Raw genomic sequence first — 23,739 nt, 5'->3', positions numbered from 1 at the left:
CTTATCTGTCCTTCATTTTTTTGTGTGTGTTTGTTACTTTCTTTTAACATGAATCTTCAGCATTTATATGACTTTATTGTATTGCGAGTACTCTGAAACTCTCACTAACACAAAAATTGGCTCCACTCTTGGACTTGATGCCATGACATGAGGAAGGGATGTCTTTCTGAGTTGCTCAGGGTAAGAATACACGGCATTTCCAATATTTGGTGTTGCTGGCTGTAGATCTTTTCAGAAATCATGCAGGGCTGGGCACTTGAAATGTTAATGGACAGGATGGGGTGAACTGTTATCTCTTTTAGACTGCATTCCTTTCTTTTAGCTGGGGGCACTCAATGCGTTGTACTCTTCATTACTCGGGTAGGATAATAATATATGTCATGACGCAGTGGAATAAAGCGCCTGTTGGTTTTTGGGCAGGTGGAGTTACTGGTATCATCAGAAAGCTTATTCATTTGCCTTGTTTTCTATGAAAAGAAAACACCTATTGGTCTTGAATAGAAGTGGAGATGTTTGCAATTGAAGGAAGTGGGGATAGCCTGGTTTCAGAGGTAAGATTAGTGAGAAAATGGCCGCTAAAGTTTGGTAACATCTGTGGCATGAGAATCTTTGAAAACTGAAAGTTTATGAGTGCCTGGCAAGGTCAAAGCAGCCCAGCCCTTCTGATGGATCTAAACTGTGTTGATACATGATGGGGGTCTAAAACATCTACAAATATAATTATTCCTCTCTTTGCATCCTCAGAGCTGTGTGGTACAGTCCAGCCTCCTACCCCCAGTCATGGCAGCTTGACCCCACAGAAGGTCCGGGCCGGGTGAGAAAGAGGCTGCAGCGTTGCCATCTGGGCATTGAGAGACGCTTTCTACTTGATCAGCACCAGCTCAAACTGGGTGAGTTAATCCTTGGATTCTTATGAGTTTTGGTAAAAGTCTGCTTGAGCCCTCATTTTGGAACTTACACGACCTATTTCACATATCCGGGGGTCTCCACTCTCTTGACTTGCGGTTATGTCATGCATGAAATACGCTTTTAACTTTTAATATTAAGATTTTTAAAACTCCCAAGCATGATGGAATATGTATTAAGGTATTTACACATTCTATATAACACCGAAAGTATCTCTCTATTTTTCCCCTGGTAAGGGATTTTTCAAAATGTGTTTTTATTGTGCAGTTTTTCTACACTTTTGTTTCAAAAGAAGAACAGTGGATATTGCACGGATCTAAATTATGTATTGTCACATCATATCAACTGGTCACCCTCTTCTTTCACATTTTTTGACAATGTTCAATTCGCCCCTCAGACGCAGAGTCTGTGGACCCGCCTTTGATTTTCCTGTTTGAGGATGACCACCAGATGTCAGACTCCGCTGCCCTCATCTATCGTCTGTATACGAATGAGAAAATACAGTGAGTTCAGTTGGAACTAAGCTAGGGAAGAAGGGAAAAAATTGGCGCTCATATGACCTTATGCAGTTGCGAGCGCCGTAAAACCTCTACTAAAACTAAAAAGGGAAAAAACAAAGTTTACACTGACTGAGGGGAATGTTGAAATGAGTGCATGGTTCTCAGGAATGAAATTGTGTGCATGGTAGTTTTCAGATGTAATTTTTGCTTCATTTTGGTCCTGACAGAGAGAAATACAGAGTTGAAAGGTATGGGTTCGGAGCAGAGTGAGGTGTGCTGAGAAGAAAACAGTAGGGAAAATGAAGGGGGTTTGTGAGGCAGAAATGTTGGAATTTCTGAGGGTAAAAATGTCGCTAAATATTTTTGCCTTGGCAAGGTGTATAATGGAAATATGACAAAATTTTTAAAAATTATTTTCATAAGAAGGCGTATATTGCTGCCTGAAAAATGAGGTAGGAACCAGCAGTTCTAGCACGAAAGACTGGCAGTATACATTAAATTTAGTTTCACTGTAGGTTGACAAATCCGCAAATGATTTTTCTAAAGACTGTGTCTGGGAATGGAGAAGAAAAAGTAATAAACAGATAACGAGCTAGCTTTTATATGTATATTCTGATATATCCCTCATCCTTCTCCTCAGACATACGTGTCGGTGCACAGCCGTGTATCCTGCCAGTGAGAGCAAAGGGGAACTGCTTGTTGGTATGAAGCAATTCTTTTTATTTAAAATGTGCCCCGAGTCCTGTATTGTTTTTGCTTTTTGTTTCTTTTTTTTTAAAAGATTAAAACTGCAATTTGCTTTGGAAATTGTTAATGGCGTAACCCTGTTGTCTTTTATGAAATAAGGCTTAATACTTCTCATAGAGTAAAATATCTGAATTGATTAATTTTGTTTTATAGTTTTACATTGTTTGAAAGAGTCTTAGTATTCTCATTTCAAAGCCATCGTTATCATATAATGTGCTCATACAACTATTTACTAAGGCTTTCTCTGTCATGGGGAGGTCTTCGTAAAAAAAAAAAAAAGAATCATGACTCTTTTGTCTACCAAACTCATGATCAAATTGCAGGTCCTGCCTTTAAATTCAGTGTTGTACTTGTACCATGTCATAACCGCCTTGTGTGTGTTTTCCAGGTGAGGTGTGTATCTTCTTTGTGGCTGATGGTGCCATCTCAGGGGCAAACTACACCCAGGTACGAGAGCTTCCTTTTCACACTTAATTTGTTCTATAGGGGCCTTCTAGCTTCAAAATTAATTATATGAAATTCTTAAGAATATGCTATGAGAAGAGATCATCATTCGATAGTTTCCAGTGCTTTTGTGGCATCACAGCCCAGTTAGTATGAATTTATGTCCTGTTGTGAGGCTTTTGCCTGCTCACAGGTCCTCTCTTCCCTGAAGATTCATCAAACTAATTGAATGTAAGACAGACACAGACTGTATAATCAGTACTAATGAGGGCATTAGTTGTCTTTCTCTCGCAATGAGTTGATGTACTTTGTTCTTTTATCGTTTAGACACAAGAAAATAGTGAAAAAAACGTGGGTTTGATACTTTAGTACTCTAGATAATACTTTTTCTTTTATTGTCTGTCCATTCTGACTTTTGAGATATGGGCATTGTTTCCATGGCCCTTTCTTCTCTTACTGACCTCTGTAGTGTTGAGAGTGGCTTAAGACTCGTGCCTACTCAGAATCACAGACTTCTGCCCTTTTTCTCCCTGTTGTCACCAGATGTTGCTAGGCAACCTGGACCAGTTGTCCATCACGTGGCCACATACTGACATCCGAGAGTTGCACAAGCGCTGGTACCAGCTGCAGGACGTCGGGCTGGAGATCTTCCTCATCAGTGGACGCACCTGTCTCCTTGCCTTCCAGTCCACAAATGTGAGTTGTACAGATAATAATAGTGATAAACATCATTTGTATAGTGTATATCCCTGCTTGAAAGCAAGCTCTATGTGCTTTGCACTATACACTACAGCGGGATAGCCTTCACCAGGGGTCTCAAACTCGCAGCCCATGGATCAGTTGAGACTTACAAGTGTATATCTATGTGTATTCAAACATGCCTGCTAGAGTGGATGTATAATAACTCTTTATCTCGGAGGGGAGTAAACCCACTACGCCGGGCCATTTTTTAGTGCTTAATCTAAAAATGACAAATAAGCCATTAAATGGGTCATTAAATCGAAACAAGTGAACCTGTTTTGATAGTTCTTCGTCTAATGAATGAAATTCCGGTAAAAGAGACCTGTATTGGCAAAAATTAATTTGATGCCAAAGTCATCTCTGCTCACCGGCTCAGCTGTCGCTGGGAGCCGCTTGCCGGAGATAAGGAGTTAATATACGATATAATAACAGATGCTGGTGAAAGCACATTGTTACTTTCGTCTAGAGAAAGATAAATGACGCACATCTGATTTTGCTTGGTCGTTTCTCGACAGGACCGAGACGAGCTGTACACTATTTTGCGCAGTTCCCTAGAGTTGCCAAACCTGATAGCGGGGGAGTCACTGCAGTCGGTGCAGAAGGCTTGGCTGGACGGGGAGGTGACCAACTACGATTACCTCATGCACCTGAACAAGCTGGCAGGCAGGAGCTACACAGACCTCATGCAGTACCCCGTGTTTCCCTTTGTGCTGCGTGACTACCACAGCAATGTTCTCAATCTGAAGGACACGAGTGTCTACAGGTGTGTATTTGGGAATTTGTGCTCTTGAACTTCTACAGGTGTGTATGTGAGTGGGTGGTGGATGCTCTGGTGTGGTTTGCACCTTTTTTCCTATCAGCATCTATCGACTTTATCTCTCATCCTTTTTTTGATTGTTTCTCCCTTGTAACACCTCTGATTTTCAACACTTCTATGATTTGATTGTGTTGCAAGTGCTGTAAAGCTCTCACTTAACGAAACTAAAACAGGTGTGTATTTAGGTGTTTGTTGTCTTGAGTATCTGTAGGTGTGTATTTGGATTTTTGTGCACCTGAACTCCAGAATGTGTTTTCATGCATTTGAACATCTGCAGATATTTGTTTTGATAATAGTACACATGAGCTCCAGGTGTGTATTTGTGGTTTTAGACATAAGAACATCTGTAGGTTTGTATTTGTGTTTTTGTAAATGTTTGAGACCTTGTCTAACACAATGCCTCAACATCTTTTAACTGTATTTTAAAAATGCCTTCTCCAAATTGTATGCTTCTAAATACCCAAAAAAAATTTTTAGCTCTCATTTCAAATTGTTTATTGTGCAAAGTTATTGAGCAGAGAAAGTGATGTTATTATGACAACTTTCTCCTATATTTCAGTGTTCTCTGTTTTTAAGTTGGAGATCACAATTTTTATCTTAATGTTTTCCATTAAACCACTATGTGAAATGCTTTTTCATCCAGAGACAGAAAATGTAAATTAAAATATTCTTGAGGATTGCGCGTGTGGTCATATTCCCTTTCTTGGCTTACAAACACTAGGAAAAAAACCCAACTTGAATTGCTGCCTTTGTAAATGCAGTAAGTAGACATTCAATCAAAAGTTGTAGTATGTTCACCTTTCGGTTATTGAAAAGAAGCTTTGTGCCAGTTAATGTGTTTCCTTTTATAGACAGTTGGAAGCTGTCTGAACTATGTCATATACATTTATATTTATTATTCTGAGATTATTTTGGACTTTGATGCCATGAAATGAAAACGATTTCTCAGATGAAAATCAAGCCTAGTAGTCACATTTTAAAAATATATTCTGTTTCAAGGAATCTTAAGCGCCCAATTGCTGTACAAGATAGGACCAGGGAGGCAAGATACAAAGACAATTATGAGGTAAGTGTTGGTGAAAATGTGGGCCTTTAGAGGATGTGATAGTTTTATTTTTTCTTTGACTGAGTCAATATTGCTACCTCACCACCCTGCCAGTTTGGGTAGTAGGAGGATGTCAATAGTACCTCATACTTTTTTTTACTGCCCTGTCTATCTATCTGTCAGTCTGTATCTATATCTACCTATCTGATCATTTTCTAGTTGATGCACTTCTGTTTATCTGTAACAAGAATCCCTATGTATACATAAGGGTTGATTTGAAGAAGTAAAAATATTTGCATTTTACTCAATTTTGGCCTGAAATTTCAAATTAAGGCTTGATATTTTTCGAACATGTTGACTGATTTTCTTCATACTTACAAAATCTGATGCCACCTCGGTTGAATTTTCTTTTCTTCAGTTCCTGTGTCAGGAGGCGAGGGAGCCTGATGCAGAGAACCAGATGCTGCAGCCCACTCCCTTCCATTACGGCAGTCATTACTCCAACAGTGGAACAGTGCTGCACTATCTGGTCAGACTGCCACCGTTCACTCGCATGTTCCTTTCTTACCAAGGTTAGTTATGGAAGGGGGTGGGTGGTTGGCGGGTGCTCTAGTGCTGTTTGCTCCTTCATTCTTATCAAAGATCTGTCGTCTTTATCTCTCCTCCTTCTTTTTTTGTGATTGTTACTCTCTTGTAACTCCTCTACTCCTCTAATCTTTGGCACTTATACAACCAAATTATACTGCAAGTGCCTTATAACTCATAGTAACGCTAATCTAAAAACTGGTTTGCTGTTGTAATCAGAAAGCTAATGACACAAAGAAAGTCAAGCTGTGTCTGTTGAGGTTTTCAATGGACAAAAAATTCTCCCCTACCCCCTCTAGAGCACCGTGTCTTCAGGTAGATGTGTTCAGATGAACCAGTGTTCTTGGATTTTTGTTTTGTCTTGTTTTGGGGTTTGTTTGATCTGTTGTTGTTGTTGTTTTATTTTTTTGTGGTTATTTTTTGGGGGGGTAACAATTTTTATTGTAACCAGATGTACATGCATTCTGCGAAAACAACTTATTTGTTTTCAGTGATTTTAAAATTGTTTTATTGGACTCATTTTGTGCAAACTGACATGTTGAAATTGATGTAGTCTTTTCCTTGGCATTTGGCCAATATAAAATAATTCAGTATTTTTCTTGGCAATCGACATGTTGAAATTATTTGGTCGCTTTTAAGCATAAGGGGGCTATCATGAAAAATGTTGTTTTGAGAAAATCGAAGGTAAAGTTTTTGTCCCTTGTTCAGTTTCTTTAAAAGACAAGGAGAGTTTTCTCTATAACCAAACAGATATACACACCAATGAAACCAAACTTCCCCTATAGGTAGGGCAATGCCCACTTCTGGTGTAGGTCAAGATTTCTGGAAACCCCCCGAAATCTGGGTTAGCCCACTTGTCCTTAAAAGCGACCAATTCACTAATATTGTCCCCCAAATTCCTTCATGGTGCGCTTCGGAATATCCCTTTCTTGTTTGTCACTAAATAGTTTGTGACTACGTGGGACATAAGTATTATTTTTTGTTAAGATAAAAGTCCAGGTACAGTCCACAGTTTAAGGGTAAAAGTAATAAGTGTCTGGAAACCCTGACAAGTATTTCTTTCTTCCATTTTATTCTCGTGGATCCATTTTCCTCAGACCGGAATTTTGACATTCCTGACCGCACGTTTCACCACTTGGCGACTTCCTGGCGACTGTCTAGTTATGAGTCCAGCACCGACGTCAAGGAGTTGATCCCAGAGTTCTTCTTCCTACCAGAGTTCTTCAAAAACGCCGAAGGTATGAAGTGAAATTGATTTCATTTGTAACTCCTTCTTTTTTCTTTTGGTTTCTTATCATTTTGAGAGCTATGTTCTCTTTGCCTTATTGTGAATTTATGAGAAAAAATGATTGATTCCCCCCGGGGCGGTGCCACGGACTGAAGTGTCTTTAGGCCATTCCCAAAAGGAGGGGGGAGATTTCACCTTCTAATGCACAGTAGAATTGTAAATGGGCTGACCCAACAATGTTATGCTCATAACTGTGCCTTAACTACAACAGGAAACTGCTGCTTTTTCTTTCCTAATCCTTAGGCCTACTATTGTCATTTTCCTCTACTTCTTTTGTATGTTTGTCACCCTCTTGTGACCCGCTCTTTCCGGGGTGCCTTGATAGTCAAAGCAGACTTTGTGCTCTTGAAGCTAGAGAGGTGAGCAGAGTAAGTCTGATTCCGTTAGGACTTCTCTGTTGACATCCACCCCTTGCCGCTCATATGACCTTATTCAGTTGCGAGCGCCGTAAAACCTCTACTGAAACAAAAGAAATAATTAATTGCTCAATTGGTATAGTGCTTGACTAGGGTGTGGATGACTCTGGACTGGGTCCCTATCAAGGTGTTTATGTTCTAGGGTTGTCAAGGTTCTCTCCCCTTTTGTTGGGTTCTGATGTAGTTGTCAAGGTTCGCAAGCCTTATGGTTTGGTCTTATCCAAAATATGTCTGTAAAGTTACCTGGCGGTCTGATGAGTCGGGTCTGTCATTGGGCCCCCCGTCTAGGATAGATTTTGCCTTGTCGTGGTCCTGTGACTGCCTGAATCTCTCTGTCTCTCAGACGACGTCGCCCAATTTCCCGCTGCTCAATGTGACGTCATCCAAGGGCGTGCTACTCCCTTAATTATCTTGTCCCCATAGTAATGATAAGAGTCATGTCCCTTGACATCCATATGTCAAATGGGAGGTCATCTTACTTGAATGACCTCAGTATTGAACAGGGTACTAAACTCATATCATATCTCTATAATAAAATGATTCTGGGCCTGCTGCTGAAAATGAAGGTTAGATTTTCTGTTCATTTTTACAATAGAAGATAGAAGAAGTAAAATGTATTAGCCCAAAAACAGGTTAGGAGCCAGGGAGCAAAAAGAGTAAGATTAGAGATTTTGTGAGATTTTCCTTTCCATTTTTATCAGATTTTCTTCTGTGACCCCTGACAATGACTTCAGGTGGATCATAAAAAAGCAACTCATTTCGCCTTCACTTCCTCTCATGTCATAGTAAAATATTGTTCTAAAATTAAATACCAACTTCCTTCAACCTGTATTTTTTACGGTCTGTTTTATATCTATTTATTTGTTTATTTATTTATTTATTTATTCTTTTAATTTTTAAAAACATGGTTTTTTTTGGTTCACAGGCTTTGACTTTGGCTACCGTCAGAATGGAGAACCAGTGGACGATGTTCACTTACCACCATGGGCTGGAGGCGACCCTCGACTCTTTGTCCTCATTCACAGGCAGGCTTTGGAGTCCGAGTTTGTGACCTTTCACCTCTCAAACTGGATTGACCTAGTTTTTGGCTACAAGCAGCAAGGAGAGGAGGCTGTCAAGGCCATCAATGTGTTCCACCCCTCGGTGAGAGAAGTGGGCGGGACTCTGACTTTTAGAGCCTGTCAACATAACTGTTTTAATTGTGGGAGTGTTATGGTAAATGACAAGAAAGCACCTTTTGTTAACTCAATATTAGATAGGAGGGTTATTTTTATGGATTTCTGAGCTACTTTTGATGCAGGATACAAATTTTTAATGCAAAAGCTGATGATAATAGTTGTAACGAAGACTACTCTTCTTGAGTGTTTTGTTTTTCTTTCTATTCATTTGTTACCAAGCAGTGCTTTCTTTTTGTTTTTTTCTGCCAACTTTCATGTTTGCCACAATACAAACATTGGGAAGGGGATTCATATCTCAGCTGGAAGTTATGGTTTTCATTAAAGGTGTCACGGTGCTGTGGAATCAGGTGCTCGTCAATTTTTTGGCCTGTCGAGTTATTGAAATCATCTGAAAGCTGATTTATTTGCCTTGCTTTAAAGGAAATAAATATATATTTATTTTGAAAAGAACTCAAGACATTTGCAATTGAAGGAGGTGAGGTCGTCATTTTTCAGTTTTGAAATTAGCGATACAATGGCCGCCAAAGTTTGATAACTCCAATAGCTAACGAGTATTTGAAAACTGAAAAATGACACATTTTGTGCATTTAATCAATGTTTTTCAGTAAAATTCACGTGGAAATATGTTTTTATATGGACGTACAAGAGGTTAAGCCAAAAAATATACAATTGATACAAATTTCCAAACTGGTAGAAAAATGCCTGTTTCTCCGATTTCGTTTCTTTGAAAAGCGCCTGATTTCTCCACACTGCCTCACAAAACTGATGAAACTGTGGGTTCCAACTCACAGTTTCAATCATCAGCTGACAAAAAAAATATATCTATTACCATCAATAAAACTTAAAACAATGGGTGAAAGGGCATTTATTTGTGTATCAGTGCATCAAGAACCTTGCAGTTTAAGAGAGATCAAATATTTTTATTCTTTCGAATGTCAGTTAAAGTCATTTCTGCTTTTGTAATTAATGAAGGGAGATTTTAGTCAGAGCACAATGTACTCTTTATGTGTTACTGATGTATTGTAAAGCCCTTACAGCTTATGTTCTTTAAATAGGGTTGAGCGCTATATAAATGCCATATATCATGGTTATTATTCTCTTGTTTTCTGCAGACATATTTTGGTGTTGATGCCAGCACTGTGAAGGAGCCTCTGAAGAGGCAAGCACTGTTGACCATGATCCGCACTTACGGTCAGACTCCAAAGCAACTGTTCCGCACTGCTCCTCACCCCCGCTGCCAACTGCGCTTCCCTTCCACAGATGCCCATGTGGTAAGTTATAAATTACAGCTGGAGCTTTTTTTTTTTGCTTTTTTTTTTCGGATGTGCTTTCTTCAGTTTATAAAATAAGATCTTATGTTGTCAGTTGGGTTGCAGGCTCTGTCTTTTAAGGAATTAATGTGTCTAGGAAAGGTACTTTTACATATTTTTCTTAGTTCAGCCAACATAAATATGTTCTTGACAATCAGTGGAAGTGAAATATGCAAGAGAAAGGGGTATGTGCTGCAGTGCTATGTGTCTACCAAAGAACGGAAATAGTTGTGAACTCATTTATTCATCTTGGGTGTTTTTCAACCTTTTAATAATTAACATTTTATTTTGAAATTGTTTTTAATGTGTCAAACAGAGCAGAAGTATGGTCTTCATTATAACTGTTTTAGGTGCATGCAGATTATTTTTTATATCTCTCTTTTAAGTTTTCATTTATATTTCTGTGGGTGGTTGGCGGGTGCTCTGGTGTGGTTTGCTTCTTCTTTCCTGTCAAACATCTGTCATCCTTATCTCCCCTTCTTCTTTTTTTATGTTTGTTTCTCTCTTGTAACACCTCTAATCTTCTGACCCTCATATGACCTTATACAGTTGCGAGTGCCGTAAAAGCTCTACTAAAAACATTTATATTTCTCCTCCCCCTCCTCAGCGACGCCCGGTTCCCAACGTGGTAGGCCTCCGCTGGGGTTTGTACGTGGGCTCCCCCGAGCTGCCCCCTCCCGTGTGCCACAGCCTGATGGACGTCTCCCCCGCCGTCATGGCCAAGCTGGTGGCTCTCCCCACAGGCTTGGTCTTTGGCGTGGAGAGGAACTGCAGCATCCTCCTGCTGCACGGGAAACAGAGAGGTGAGTCAGCCGGTTGATGGTGGGGGGGGGGAGATCGGGAGTAGAACACGTCAAGGTATATTTTTTTTTCCTCAGAGGAACTAAAGTTGGTGAGGGGGTGGGAGAGTATGTTAATTGTCACACTAAATGTAAACCGGAAATTTTTTAAAATTTTCAATGGCGTGGAGGTGGGGGTAGCGTTTCTCAGATTGTAGAAATATTCCATGTGGACAGAGGATGGAATGAGTTGTAAAGTTTTCTGTGACTATGGTTTACTTTGACTATTGGGCAGGTGGGGGTGGGGGTGGGGTGGAAGGTTAATATTCTCTTTGAAGAATTTAGAAATAAAATGTATTGGGTGAACATAGGGACAAAAGTACTTTCACAGCTTGAACCATTTAAAGCTGGCTTCCTGAAATGTGGTAATCCCATATCCTTAGACCCTGAGGTTAGGCGATCAGGAGGATGGTAAAGCCACAGTGTATTTAAATCTTTTAGCTGGTAAAGTGGTGTTCATAGAGGAGGGGGGGGGGAGGAAATGTGCTGCTCACTGACTGAATGACAGCCTGTCTGACTGAATGACTGCATGACAGACTGAATGTCTGACTTTGTGCTATTTTCCGCCAAGGACTGTCTCGTGCAACAAATGAGAATGATTCAGTTATTTTTGGTAAGTGTTTACTCTAATCAGATATTCATCAAGGTTTGAAAATACGGTTTCTTTTCAGTTTTGTGTCCTGCTTCAACTTGTTGAGTTTTTAGAGAAAATTTTCAAGAATAATATTTTTGCTGCATAATTATTGTGCTATCTATATTTATGCAGTTTGCATGAATTACCTCTTGAGCTTAGTAATCTCTCTACGTCAGACCATGATGCAATTCAGTTCAACTCTTCACTTACAGTAAAGCATGTTTGTTTATTTCAAGGGTTTATGGAACTGAATAATAAAGTAGCTGTTAAAGAAGAAGAAATTAAAATGTCTTTGGCAAGAGATAAGTCCAAGGACAGGACATATTTTAAACAAATGAATGACTCAAAAGTAATAAAATTGTAAATAAAAGTGAGACATTGTGGTGAAATCAGGCTCCCGTCCAAATAAGGAAATGGAAAAACCATTTTTTCCCCCTCCAGCTGTTTTTTTTTTTCAAATATTATTTTTCTCAGCACAGTGTATCTCCATTTCCAAACACATTTCTCTGTAGATTTTATTGTAAAACATTGATGAAAGACATAAAAATGAAAATTTGCAATTTTCAAGGGCACTCCTGCATTGGAAGTTTTCTCGTTAATTGTACCTCTGACACCAGATCACCCCACACCTCTTTCAATCACAAATATTTCAACTTCTATTCACGATAGATGGGTATTTTTTCATCAAAAGCAAGACAAATGAATAAGCTTTACGATTGTTCCAGTTACTTCATATAATCCCAAAAATTGAGGAGCGCCTGACTCCATCGCGCTGTGATACTTGAAGTCTAAGCAGGTGTTGAGGAACTGCATGGCGAAAACTCACATAATGATAAAATCCACACATGTACAGCCAAGAAAGATTTCCCACTGGGATAATGAAGTATCATCTTATCTTATCATCTTATCTTATCATCTTATCTTATCGTATCTGATCTTATAATATAAGAAGACAGTTGTGAATGAATGTGGAAACTGCGAACATTTAAATCTTCATGGTGATGTTACATAATGTTCAACAGATTGTTAGCTTTTGAAATTTTTTGTTGCTCTTCTCCTTTCTTTGTTTTTACATGCTTGACTTCTGTTGTAATCTACCAATGGCCATTTATTGTCTGCACTATGGGGCTTATGATGCATGATCCAGGAGTCAGGGATTATGTGTCATTGCAGGGGTTCCGGACCTAGATACCCACTCTGTTGCTTATTCTAGATTGTTTTCGATTTTTTGTCTATCTTTTTGAGCTTTAAAAAATGTTTTGGGGTGTGCTTTTTAAATTATTGTTTCATGATGAATCTTTATGACTTAAGTGACATTTTGAGAGTGGGTGGTTGGCGGGTGCTCTAGTGTGGTTTTCTTCTTCTTTCCTATGAAACATATATCGTCCTTATGTCCCCTTCTTCTTTTTTATGTTTGTTACTCTCTTGTAACACCTCTAATCTTCTGGCACTCATAAGACCTTATGCAGTTCCGAGCGCCGTAAAACCTCTACTAAAACTAAAACTAAATATGTTGAGAGTGATGCTGTAATGAATGTTGTTCCTTTGTTGATGAAAATTAAATTGGACAAAGAATGTACAGATAATTGATATATGTGAGGCAGCGTGGTGAAATCAGGCGCTCGTCAAAATAATAGAAGTAAAGAAACTTACACTTTTCTGCTGGTTTGACAATTTTTATCAAAATTATGTTTTTTAGTTCAACACCTTCTATATCCATTTAAGAACCCATTTCAGTGTGAATTATATTGAAAAATGTTGATTAAAGGCATAAAAAATATAAATTGTCAGTTTCCTCGGAATCTGAGGTTTTGTAAATAACCAAACATTTGCCGCCATTTTCTGACTAATTTTACCTCTGAAACCAGGCAACCCCAACTCATTCAATCACAAATGTCTTGACATGTACTCAAGATAAATGGGTAATTCTTTCATTGAAAGCAAGGCAAATGAATAAGTGATACCAATAACTTCACATCTCCAAAAATTGACAAGCGCCTGATTCCACCATGTCGTGACACATATTATACTTGCTGTAGAAAAGTTGATAGACTTATATAAAATCTTGAAATCTCGGAGTTATCTATAAATCAAGCCATGGGATGGGTGGTAGTCGGGTGTTCTGGTGTGGTTTGCACCTTCTTTCCTATCAAACACCTGTCATACGTAGCCTATCTCTCCTCCTTTTTGTGTGCGTTTTTTCCATTTCTTATCTTTGGCACTTATATGACCTAATTGTTTTGCGAGTAACATAAAACTTTTATTAAAAGATTGAAACAAACAGTCAGGTCATGAGTTTAGGAAATAAAGACACTTCTCACATGAAGGAGAAGCAAAGAAAACAAAACAACCTCTAATGATATAGACTAATGATGGGATAGCGATTCTCAGCACCAGAATTCTAATGTGGTAAGTTTTTAAAAAAATTCATTTTAGTATGGTATGTCCCTTTTTTTTCCTTTTGTTCTTTAGGCCCACTTGATAGATTGCTTTCTGTATAGTAAATTTACCATACAAAACTTAACCCAAAAACCCAATTGATAGATTGCTTTCTGTATAGTAAATTTACCAAACAAAACTTAACCCAAAAACCCAATTGTGCGTCTTACAATGTGCAATATTTGTTTAAGATCTCTCATGGGAAAAATCTAATGGGATTGATCTTGAAATGGTATCACAGTAGGATATCTGTACCGTCTACTGCTGTTCTTATATGCGTGTGTGTGTGTGTGCGTGCTTATGTAGCTTATAAGGCCTTTTTTACCCAGGGTTTACCGTGTCACTCATAAAATAGTTAGAGATTAGACAATAGAACCCAGGATTAAATATAGTTCAAATTGTCTAAGACAGCCACCCATTGTCAAGGAGTAAAATGGCTGTCTTAAACAGGTGGATGTTTCAAACTGAGTCCTTATAATGTAACAATGTGCACAGGAAGAAATGGGAAATGTCTGTGCAGGTCATTGTCTTACACAGGCAGCTGTCAGAGCAGGTTTGACTGTATTACGTATGTTCTGATGGAGTGTGGGGCAAGTGCTTTGCCTTCGGAATGGCTGGCCTTGTGTTCTGTGTGTGGCAACAAGCATACTTACAGTCGGACAGTGGGTGGTTGACAGGTGCTCTGGTATGTTTTGCCCCTTCTTTCCTATCGAACATCTATCGTCACTATCTCCTTCTTGATTTGTGTTTGTTACTCTCTTGTAACTCCTCTAACGTTCGACACTTATATAGTCTAATTGTGATGGAAATGTGGTAAAACTTTGAAATAATGAGACAGAAGTGTTATGTTGGACTGTTCCTCATTGAATTTTATGTGTCTCTTTCCTCCCTTTCCCCCCTCCCCCAGACATGGCTGTGCGCTCCACAGATGTGATGTGGGCTGGGGTGGTCACGTGGGGTTACCACGACGAGGTGATCCGTATTCGCAGCTACAGAGACAAGCCGCTCATCAACTTTCTGCCTCACCATTCTTTCGGAAAGGTAATCTCAAGAGTTATAATAGATTTTCTTTGGCGATGTGCATGATGAGATCAGTTTGGGTCAGGTCGATTAACCCTTACAATTTATAAGCAAAGTTTAATTTGAAATATTTAAATAATATGTAGCATTTTCGCAATGAAAATGATAAGTTTAAATCTACAGGCATAATACGTTTAGTACCCATCGAAATGTTCAGAAAAGAGTGAAGATTTGATGTATCAGGGTACAGTTGTTGTACAGGCAAGCAGATATTTCTAATGAATGAGGAAAACAAGAAAAAATAGTAGTTTAGCACCAAGTCAATAGATTTGCTGACTTCTAAGAGTTGATAGCAACGTCAGTGCATACTGTATCGAATTAACTCCATTTTGTTTCACGAACACAGAAGGCTCATATAGTAAAAACCCTTGCCCTCAAAGGCAAAGGCATTTTGGGGAAAGCCAAAGAAAGTGGGTGGTAAATATCTCCGATCGACGAGATGTGACGAAAAAGTGTTAAATCTAACCCAGAAGTTGACAAAAGCCTAAATACACCTTGCTCTAATTTAAAAACTGACTCCGCAATGCGCAATAGTCTTCTAACTGGTTGTTTTTATTCAATGCATTAAATGTATAGGATGCTGTTAAAGAAAATCAAAATGTTTGATTTTGGATGATTTTGATCAAATTATTCCAAAGTAATAGGTGTTCTTCCCCCACCCCGTCCCAAACTGGCCACTCTCATTTTTTTGTGTCACTGGTTGCTGTTTTGTCCCTGAACTTTGTGACCTTTGTCATCTACGTATCAAACTGAATCAGTGGAAGAACTGGGCTCAGCAGAAATGAGCTTTTATAATATTTCTAATCTCTCCTCTCGATGGTTAATCATATTTCTTTTCCTTTCTCCTCTTTTATTTCTGCTTAGCTGTCATATTATCTCTTGTCTTCACAAAGTGACCAGTATCTTGTCTGTGTGCCTCTCTGTACTCAGTGGGTGGGTGGCGGGTGCTCTGGTGCGGTTTGCTTCTTCTTTCTTATCAAACATCTCTCGTCCTTATCTCCCCTTCTTCTTTTTTATGTTTGTTACTCTCTTGTAACACCTCTAATCTTCTGGCACTCATATGACGTTATGCAGTTGCGATGGCCGTAAAACTTCTCATCATCATTGCCTTCTTCACCCTGCACCAGGGTATATAGGCCACGGACAAACACCTTCTGCCTTTCTCTATCCTGGGCTAGACTCTTGATGTTATTCCATGTCTTCCACTTTTCTGTACGTCGATTTCTGTGATTCTTCTCTAGGTTCCACGCGGTCTTCTCCTTGATCTCTTACCCTGTGGGTTCCAATCCAAAACTTTCTTTGTTATGCAGCTGCCTGACTTCATGAGAGTATGTCCAATCCATCGCCACTGCCTTCTTCCTACCTCATCTCTGACTGGGATCTGTCTTGTTTTTCTTTACACTTCCACATTGGTGACCCTGTCTATCCATCTGATCCTCAGTAACTTTCTTAGACACCTGTTCAAGAAAACCTGGATCCTCTTTATGCAAGTCTGTGATGTGTTCCATGTCTCACATCCATACAACAGGACCAACTTCACATTTGAATTGAAAATCCTCAGCTTTGTTCGAAGTGAGATATCTCTGGTCTTCCAAACCTATCCGAAGATATGAAAGCAGCCTGTGCTTCGTAAAACCTTCACTAAAACTAAAACTCTCTGTTCTCAAACGAATAAAATCTCTCCTCCCCAGATTTTGTGCGTGGAGTCGGTGCCAGACTGCCGTCTTCTCTTCACTGCCGGCACCGCAGGCGTCATCAACGCGTACAATATGACCCACAACTCCTCCAAGGTAAAAACACACTATAGTGACGTGTCTCATTTCTTCTTTGAATTTACAACCGACATCTGTGGTGTAGCAGTTATGTGTTTTTGCTGTCTGTCACTGGCAGGAGACCTGAGTTCAATTCCTGAGTGGGGAGAAAGTTTTACTAATTATCTAGGTCTTTCAGCTGCGATGTTATGTCCCTCTCAGCCGAAGCCCACATCCTAATTTCTTTGATTTCATTATTTTTTAAATTATTATTTTTATTATTATTATTCTATCATTTCATTGTTGTCTTTATTATAAATATTGATTTGCTAGGTTGTAAATATTTTTTGTTGTTATTATTATAATATTATTATTATCATTATTATTTTTATTATTAATACTAATATCATTTCGTTGTTATTATCTTTATTATTAGTATTGATTTTGCTATGATGTACATTTTGAAATGAGTAAAAAAAAAAGTGTTTTGATCCTAATGCGTGCCATTCTTAGATAACTTAAAAACTCGCCTGCCTGAATGTCCCTCCTAAAATCATGTAAGGAAAGCAGAAAAAAGACACCTCCCCCCCCCCCCCCCCCCCCCCGGGAAATTTTAATGGTGGCCACAAATGAAAACCCCCACCCCATACCACCCAATCTCTTAGGGGGAGGAGCACATCATTATTATTTGTAGTCAACTACTTGAACATCCTTCCAAGCAAAAACGCTTTGTAATATACACACTGTATTACTGTATTCAGATTTAGTTATATTGGATTGTTGGATGTCTTTTTTATCATCATTATTTCGTTTACTGCTTGGAATTACAATTTGTGAAAATATTTGTTTAAAAAACCAATTTTATGTAATTATCTGGAACATTTTTTGTGGGTTTTTCTTTTTACGCTTTATCAGTATTTAAGTATGCTTTTGTGTCCATCCTGCAATTAGCCAAGCAACCTTCAGGTGCGCGGGGTGAGGAAAACTCTGTACGGGCATTCCGGTGCTGTGACCTGTCTGTACGTGTGCCAGGCATTCAGTCTACTGGTGTCGGGCAGTCAGGACGGCACCATCATCTTGTGGGATTTGAATCGGTTAACCTACGTGCGCTCAATCTCCAGTCACTGTACTGAAGTGTCGACTCTGACTGTCAGTGACACGCTGGGAGATATTGCCAGTGTTAGTTATTCAGGTGAGAGTAAACAATTTTCTCCATATTGTGGCCGGAATATTTTAAGATAATAAATGCATTAAGAAGACAAAGATTCAAAATGATTTATTGATTTGAAAGGCCTTTGGCCCATACATCCACATATTTTAACATATGGTTCGGCAATTACATACATTGGTGCAGCACATTGGATGTTTAACATAAATTGGACATGCACGCCCACATACACGTATGCACGCACGCACGCACACACACACGCACACACGCACGTGACGCACGCACATACACTCATACACACTCCTGCTCACACACATACTTACATACATACGTACATTCGTACATACGTACATACATACATACATGCATGCATACATACATACATGCATACATGCATGCATGCATGCACGCATGCATGCACGCACGCACGCACGCACGCACGATTAAGAAGACAAAAGAACAATGACTTAATATTTTAACAAGACAAAAATACAACTCATTTTGTACCTATACGGGACTTTGTCTGTTGTTTGTACAAAGGCATACCATGAAAAATAAAAAAAATAACATTTTGCATATGAAACGGAAAGACATCTAAAGGCTTGTACAAGCACTCAGTTGCTGATCACCTCAAAGCAGCTTCCTGCTTTTGAGCAAGTGCTCAAGTGCCTTGCTCAATGATACACTACAGAGACCTCTGATCTGAACTGCCATTGAAAGCGATTATGTGTTGGGGCCTTCAAATTCATGTCTGTCTTCATAGAACATAACGAAGAGCTTTTGATACTCTCATGCCTGCTGGGGTTAAAGTTTTATCTTCAATCTCATTTTGCTGTCACAAGTACAAGAATATACACACAAAGTTCTCACCTGTTACTATTTGCAAGACACTTCTTACACATTCCTACTGTCTGTATGAAAAATCGTACTCAAATACCTTAAGCCATGAAAAAAATACTTGTATCCAGGAGTAAGTGGAACATATTTCCTCAAGAGAAAATAGAGGTCCAAATTTACATATTGTCTCCTTTGTCTCAGTTGTGAACTAACTACTGTCAAAATTGTCTCCGACAGCCATCCATTATCAGGAGAAAAATGGCCATCTTAGATAGATGGCTGCTTTACATAGTTTCAATATAATAATCTTTTATTTTTTAAACTTAATGGGAGAAATTTGAAGTGGCCATTTCTACAGGTGATTGTCTTTACACAGGCGGCAGTGAGAGCAGGTTAGACTGTAGTTGAATTAACCCCATAAGTTTCACAACCTGTGACCTCTATTTATAACTAAAGTAACCGTAAGGTTTGACCCTAGTTGAATTAACCCGTAAGTTTAACAACCTGTGACCTCTATTTATAACAAAAGTAACTGTAATTTGTCCTGCAGGTGACAAGGAGTGCAGTCTCCAGCTACACACTGTGAATGCAATCCACATTGCCTCTCAGACAGTCAGTGACCTTATCCACTGCCTGGGCTACTCGTGTGCGCCAGAAGGAAAAGCGGTCAATGTTGTGGCTGGGGGTCTGGAGTCTGGTGTCATCAGGTACCGTAGCAAGACTACTTTTTATTTTTAACCAAATTTTTTTTCCGTGGTGCCAGTTTGAGACTACCAGGGTATGGATTCTTTACCATAAGTTTTTTTTGCGAAGTTTAGATGATAGCTGTGGTGGATTGTTATACAGATATGGCAGAAGATATGCCATTGTCTCTTATACAAAAATTGTTTTGTAAACCAAAGCCTATGAACTGTCAGATAAATATTCCATACTTTCTTTGTCTTCATTCTGAATTCTTTTTCAGGTGAGGGTTACTATCTGTAGAATTTTTAAAAATTTAATAATGCACATACTTGAGTGTGCAACTTAAGTTCGATCAAAGACATTGATAAAAGATAAATGTGCTTGAGAGTAGTAGCTGACAGTTCCTCGACCGTGGATTTTTTATGAACTGGGGGAAAACAATTACTATGTTTTATTTTCTTTGGTACATGCACGGACTGCATAGCTGTGATGTATGTACAGAAAAATTGTGAAGACTTTCTTTAAGTAAGAGTAATGGTTAGTTAATACTGTAATGTAACAATGTTTCACCCATTCTTTGTTTATTTCGTAATTGCTTTTCTAGGTTATGGAGCAGCTGGGATCTTACACCATTACGAGACTTGGAAATGCTCAATCCTCGTGCTGTGATAAGGTGAGAGATTTTAGCATGAATTTGACTTCCTGATATTCTGAAAATTATTGAAAGATATATAGTGACACTTTGTTCTAAATTACTGTAGATGTTAGACATCCTAATAGGTACAATGTAGGTCAATTAGGAGATAGACTGCTTTGACTCTTCCTATCAAGACCAGCCCAGGCTGTTCAGGATACATCCCTGTAGAAATATGGAGGAGATAAAACACTGAATATATTTTTCCATTTTTGAAGTGAAGCTCAAGTCCTTTGCTTACCACTGCACCACAGTTTCTGATCATGTAAATTTTCATTCAGAATTTTTTTTAAGGGCCGTTACAGCCCCAGTCGCATGTATTTCCTTCTCTGGGCACTGGCCTCCTCAAACCCACTAGGATTATTTTTATCGTAATGTGTCTCATTGTCTCTGAAATATATTCTTTATGCAATTTTCTAAAACTTAAAACAAAAGCATTGTAGAATTTTTTATTTTTTTTAATGTCTGCAAAAAATGCCAATGCAAGCAGTATTGGTTAGGCCTGAGAAGTCAAGTACTGAAATATGACCTGGACCAGAATGATGAGAGGTCTAAATATAACAAAGTGCTGTAAGGATTAGATTTAGCATGCTGCAAATGGTCTACAAGATATAAATTGTCTACAGAGAGTGCAATTCTCATTTTGGTCTGGTACAACCTATGTGCTTGTTCCTCTTTTATCTCTGTGTACTTACCCTCTCTTCTGTTTAGTTGTCCTCGTTAGACTGAACTGTCAACATGAGGTTCTTTGTAGCCTTAACTTTACCCACCCAGAACACTTAGATGTGGAGTCCGTTTTCAAATTTTCCATTTGTGTCTTGAGTAGCGTAGTAGTTTTAAAATGTTAGAACACAGACGAGCAAAGATGCCGCATCATCCTGCATTGTCTTTCTGTTTGCACTACATCAATGTTTCGACATTCTGTCCTCTCCTCAGCCTGACCTTCACATCTGACTCTCAGTACCTGATGGCATCTCTCTCGGACGGCAGAGTGGTCATCTGGAGCCGGGAGGAGAGGCTCATCCGCCGACAGCTGGACAAATTCATTCCAGTCATCAATTCTGCAGATGGAGAAAAATAAGTAGGTGTACAGTCCAGAATGTGGCCACACTACACAAGGCACTACTTTCTGAATAAGTGTTGTTCATCCCAATCAATCTGAGAGAGAGGCAGACAAGAGGGGACTTTTCTTTTCTAGCAGATATCATCTGTGCCTTTGGGACAAACTCTTGATCAAATGTACAGATATCAAAGTAGTGGTGAAGACAAGTGGACAAGCTATTGTAATATGTTTCACCTTCCAAAATGGAATTTTGATCCAAAACTGAATACTTCCTTACAGATCAAGACTCTAGAGGATAAGTTAATGGAATCATATACAGTGTCACTATACAAAATTATACTCTTTACTTATGTTTTGATATAAATTATACTACATAGAAGACTTTTCATTCCTTGGTATTGATCGAAAGTTATACGATGTGAACAATTTGTGGACAAAATGAGACTAGCGCCATTTTCAAAGTTTAGCCAAAGCTAGTACCATAATATCCGGCAGGGTGAAGCAAATTCCTTTTTCACAATACATAATTTGTGCTCTTTAAAACACCACAGCAAGTGTTGCTTTTTATACTAAATGCGACAAAGGCAGTAGATCTTTCTTGACGAATTGCAAAGAATCCATTGCAGGCCAATAAAGTTATTTCTTCAAGTCATGTGGCTTTGCTTTTAGTGGCAGAAAATTTGTCTGCAATCCTTTAGTTCCTGATTACTTTAAGTCCTATATTTAGGCTTCAGTAACAGTAACTCTTTTTTGATGAATTTAAAATATGATTTCGAGCTTAAGAAAAACTAAGACGCAGCTATTCAGACAAAAGCACAAAGAGTAGAGGAATTAAATTGTTGTATTTGACTAGCTAATGCAAATCACACAACCTGCTGGTTTTGTTATCTGTATTATTTCAGTTTTATTAGTAACTGGTATCATCAATCATTGTAAGGTCAGAGCCAAAGTTACTCTTTAAAATAAATATCATTTGATAAGTATTTTGTAAAAAAATTAGAGTGGGTTTGTAGCATTTTGTTAAAAATGTTTGAAGATCTTACATCATCTTTACTCTAAAAACAAAATTACTGAAGTCTAACCAATAGATTGGTGATAAAAAGAAATTTATATTTCTCATTTGATTTGTCGCATTTTATCGTGAAACTGTTAAAGAAAGATGTTTAATTTCTGTATTTTGAAGTGAACTTGTAGTGTTTATTCTTTTTTGTATAGTTTCTCCATGCGAAAGAAGACGTTTCATTTTTAAGTTTTGATATGAAAATTCACAATGTAAAAGAAGACGTCCTATACTTTGAATCCCAAGTGAAATTTGACCAAATGAAGAAAAACAATTTCAGGTAATTCCTTTATGTGTGGAGTTCCAGCACCTGTAAGGAGTCATTATATTACTAAGATCTCGTATTGGTTTTTGCATTTTCAAAATAAAAATTGTATCTACGTCTTTGTGATGATATCTGTTCTATTCGAGGTTCAAGGAGTTCTTGTTTTTTTTCATTCAAATTTATGTGTGAGTTTTTGGGATTACAAATATATTTTTTTTCATGGAGTGGATTGTACATTGCTGTGTGATATTTTTTTCCCCTCAAAGATAGATCAGCAAAAAGATTCATAGCACAGTTGTTCCGAAAGATCTTTTTATTCTTTTCTGATATATTTTTATACTGAATTTTTAAAGATATGTTTTCATGATTGCTCCTAGAAAAAAGTCCTTAATAGCCTGTGCAGGGCTTCAAATTTTACTCCTCTCTGGATGAAAGAATTTGTTTAAAGTGTGGGCTTTTTTACCATCCTATTCTGCTGTACACTGTCAACTCATAAGTTTGTCCATTTAGACGTGCCATGTTTTACCCAGTTCAGTATTGTTTGCAGCTCCATCTTTTGACATTCCCGGGCATTTTTTCTTGACGCCTCCATACCAATCATATTTTCTTACAGTTTGATGCATTAAATCCTGAAATTTCTTTGTTCAGTAGCATGTACTGCTCTTACTAGTTGATGATAGTAGTTATTATAGTCAATATATTAGGTCTAGAAAACATAACAAGTAGTTCTTTACCAAAGACAAAAGAGTAAGTATAACCATGCAAGTGAAGTATTGCCATCTTGGAAAAAGTTTTCCACAATTGAAACAAAAGGAGCTCTTTCAGTCTGTGGTTTAGTGGTCAGGCTGTTCACTATCAAGGTAGAAGATAAGTGTTCAAGTTCTGAGTTGGGAAATTAATTTACTGTCTATTTGTATACTTTATCTTACTCCGCCCAAGTTGGCTCTGAAAGGCACCCCTTCCCCACCCACCCCCAACCCCCCCCCCCCCCCCACTCCCCTTTTTCTAAATAATCTAGTTTCTTTTGATGCACTTGTAAAAAACTGTCGGTAACAATCACATTTTTGTCCTCGGGTGGCTTATATTATTAAGGGTGTATTGGGAATGCTTTGTTTCAAGAATTCCAGTCTTCAATCTCTGCTCGGCAATATTTCCTGTTCTTCAGTCCCAGATTTATTTTGTGTTGAAGCAGTTTGGAATATACAGAGCCTTTGCCATTTCAGACAATATCTGTAAACCTTGAATACT

General features: G+C 38.4%; 1 protein-coding gene across 2 annotated transcripts in view; it reads left to right on the top strand.

Moving 5' to 3' along the window:
• LOC101845425 (lysosomal-trafficking regulator) overlaps positions 1-23,176 on the top strand; it is a 96,680-nt gene extending 73,504 nt beyond the window's left edge. For both annotated transcript variants that reach the window (XM_035972220.1, XM_035972219.1), the window contains exons 39-56: positions 745-890; positions 1,304-1,409; positions 2,047-2,108; positions 2,542-2,600; positions 3,141-3,293; positions 3,854-4,101; positions 5,155-5,221; positions 5,619-5,772; positions 6,883-7,023; positions 8,415-8,632; positions 9,780-9,938; positions 10,585-10,780; positions 14,797-14,930; positions 16,661-16,759; positions 17,672-17,912; positions 19,276-19,432; positions 20,014-20,082; positions 21,040-23,176. In XM_035972220.1, coding sequence (XP_035828113.1) covers positions 745-890; positions 1,304-1,409; positions 2,047-2,108; positions 2,542-2,600; positions 3,141-3,293; positions 3,854-4,101; positions 5,155-5,221; positions 5,619-5,772; positions 6,883-7,023; positions 8,415-8,632; positions 9,780-9,938; positions 10,585-10,780; positions 14,797-14,930; positions 16,661-16,759; positions 17,672-17,912; positions 19,276-19,432; positions 20,014-20,082; positions 21,040-21,184 — 2,554 coding nt within the window. In that variant the 3' untranslated portion in view covers positions 21,185-23,176. The remainder of the gene's footprint in view (positions 1-744; positions 891-1,303; positions 1,410-2,046; positions 2,109-2,541; positions 2,601-3,140; positions 3,294-3,853; positions 4,102-5,154; positions 5,222-5,618; positions 5,773-6,882; positions 7,024-8,414; positions 8,633-9,779; positions 9,939-10,584; positions 10,781-14,796; positions 14,931-16,660; positions 16,760-17,671; positions 17,913-19,275; positions 19,433-20,013; positions 20,083-21,039) is intronic.
• Positions 23,177-23,739: the final 563 nt, after the last annotated feature.

The sequence above is a fragment of the Aplysia californica genome, unplaced genomic scaffold (assembly GCF_000002075.1).
Source record: "Aplysia californica isolate F4 #8 unplaced genomic scaffold, AplCal3.0 scaffold00616, whole genome shotgun sequence".
Taxonomy (NCBI): Eukaryota; Metazoa; Mollusca; class Gastropoda; order Aplysiida; family Aplysiidae; genus Aplysia; species Aplysia californica.
The sequence above is the reverse complement of the archived record's forward strand: the minus strand, read 5'-3'. Positions and strand labels throughout refer to the sequence as shown.